This window comes from Crocuta crocuta, unplaced genomic scaffold, assembly GCF_008692635.1.
Source record: "Crocuta crocuta isolate KB4526 unplaced genomic scaffold, BGI_CrCroc_1.0 scaffold339, whole genome shotgun sequence".
Taxonomy (NCBI): domain Eukaryota; kingdom Metazoa; phylum Chordata; class Mammalia; order Carnivora; family Hyaenidae; genus Crocuta; species Crocuta crocuta.
The window spans coordinates 2,010,805-2,013,321 of NW_027530357.1; the positions used below are offsets into that span (position 1 = coordinate 2,010,805).

General features: G+C 56.1%; 1 protein-coding gene across 1 annotated transcript in view; it reads left to right on the top strand.

Moving 5' to 3' along the window:
- Positions 1–2,517, top strand: part of MSI1 (musashi RNA binding protein 1) — a 22,471-nt gene that overhangs the window by 7,936 nt on the left and 12,018 nt on the right. Inside the window, 1 exon segment of the mRNA XM_077766010.1 lies at positions 2,229–2,277. Coding sequence (XP_077622136.1) covers positions 2,229–2,277 — 49 coding nt within the window.

The following is a 2,517-nucleotide window of genomic DNA, read 5'->3' on the forward strand; positions in this document are numbered from 1 at the left end:
AGCCGCCATGGCTGCCACTCAGGCTTAGCGGCCGCCGAACTTGGCGGCTCCCACTGGTCAGCAGGCCTCGGCCGCCTCCCCTCCCCCTGCCGGAGCCCCCCTGCCCCCGGGTTCCCATGGAGACCAAAGCCTATTAAGGACACTGGGCTGGGAGCCTCCCTCCCCTCAGCTGCCCCCAGGAGGGACACCAGTGGGGGTCCCCTGGACCCCCAGCCACTTTCCTTGCTCCTTGCCCTGCCCTCAACCCCACTGCCCCACTAGGGGTCTGTCTGGCCAAGTGCCAGTTGAAGGGTCTGGGGGGCCAGGAGTGGTGGAGCTGGAAGGTTGGGTGGAGGAAGGCGAGAAGGGCAGTGGATTTGGGCTAAATCAGTTTGTGGGTCAGGCAGGAACTCAAAGCTGTGGCTTAGGGAAGAGGGTGTGGCTTTTATTCATTCATTAATTCAAAAAATAATTACTGAGCACAAGTCAAGGTGCTCCATAGGATGGTCATCACCATAACTGACACAGGTACTGTCCTCATGGAACCTTCAAAGCAAGGGTGTTGGGCTGCTTGCCCTCTTGCTTTGCTTCTCCCCCATGTGACTTGTAGGCAGGCTCCTCCACAACAAAGGTAATGGTAGCTGTTATTTATTAAGCATTTACTGTAACCCAGGTGCCGTGAGTTAGTGTTGCAGTGCTGGGTCATTTAACTCCTCCATACAATTGATAAACACTGTTATGCCCACTTTACAGATGAGGTAACCTGAGTACAGAGACATAAAGCCACCAGCCCGAGGTTCCCCAGCCAGCAAATGCAGGATCTTGGGTTCCAATTCCAGCCTGTCCTACTTAAAGCCTGTATTTTTATCACAACTCTCTCTCCTTTTTGGGTTTCTCTTTTCCATTGTTTAAGCGAGGGGGTGGGGAAGACGTGCTGAGCCCGAAGTCTCTGCGCGGTTGGGAGGGTCTAGCTGGTTTGGGATTGGGACTCAGCGTGTATCCATAAGGGTGGGAGTGAGAATGGCACTGGCTGCAGGCCCCTGGGGCAGGAAGCTTTTTGGGAGAGAGGTGTCATTTCCCTCTGAGATTCTCCAGGGCCCCCCCCCCCCGGGCTTAGTGGGGTCCTGGTTGTCCCAGAGGGACTTCGGAAGCCTGGTGCGGCTTGGCGTCTAAGGAGAGCTGGAAGACCACCCTGTTCAGGGGCTGCCCGTGCCACTTCAACAAGGAAGATGACGGGCTGGAAAGAGAGCCAAGGAGAGACTGTGCCCCTTGGCCTCAGGAAGTTTTCCTGCATCCCTTGGGTGTCTGATCATTTGGGGGAGGGTCAGCAGCTGAAGTGGGCTGTGTGTGTTGGCGGAGGAGGGTATCAGAAGCAGCCCTTGATTTCCACCAAGGACAAATCAGACCTTAGCTTACCCCCATGAGGTGGCTGACGTTGGCTGAAGAATTAACAGAACCGGGAGGAAGCACCAGATGTAGGCAAAGGGAGGGAGATGGGACTGCAGAGGGAAGCTGAGGCCTTTGGCTCTTCATGCATCCAAGGCATTGCCTTGAGGGAGTAGCAAGGAGAGGAGACTGGGGTGCAAGGGACGGGGAATCCTGTAGCCCACCCCCCTTCCTCAGCCCCCTGCCCCTCCCCCAGTCAGTGGGAGGCTAGCAGCCCAGGCACTGAACTCTACTTGCTTTAATTACAGCCTCTAGCAAAAGGAAACCTCAATTAGAGGAAAAGATCTGTACCAGGAGAGGGGAGTCAAGTCTGGCTGGAGTGGCTGCTGTCCTCCTGGCCTTTTGCAGAAAGGGAAGAGGCTTTCATTTCCCGGTTTCTATCTTGCTCCCATGTTGCCTTCGTTAGCACCCACTCCGTGCCTCCTCTTCCTCCCAGGCTTGGTCTAGGATTTGCTGTGTGACCTTGGGCAGGTGACTTCACCTCTCTGAGCCCATTTCCTTATCTACAAAATGAGGATCCTACATTGCAGGGACTGTAGAGAGGCTGATGGGGCAAAATGACTCAGGCACGTATTTGGTGCTTGGTATTTGGAGGCTGATCCACCAAGAATCTGGTGGTTGAAGGGGAGGTGCCGTGGCATCCAGTTTGGGGTTGTGGATGGAAAGGGGTACCCTGCACAGGGAGCCGGTTTAAGATAAAACCTAGCCTGGGCAAGAGGGGAGGGGGTGTGGGAGCCCCTCCTGCTGGGTTGTGGTGGGTTCTCTGGTATCTGGTGGGTCCACCATGGCAGGCTCTGTTTCAGGTGGACGATGCCATGTTGATGTTTGACAAAACCACCAACCGGCACCGAGGTGAGTATGGACCCCTCCCCCTTTCCAGGCCAGGCTGGGGGCCTGTGGTCAGCCAGGGGGCTGCAGGTCACAGCTGCCCTTTCATCTTGCCTCCTGACATCCTATCCCCAAGGATCTGCATCCTCTCCCGGGCCTGGCCTTACAGAAGGCTTTTGTCCCGCCGTTTCCTGTGCTAGAAACTTGCCCAATTGCAGACACCCGAGAGGAGCAGAGGAGCAACCTCCCCCCTCCCAAACTGAG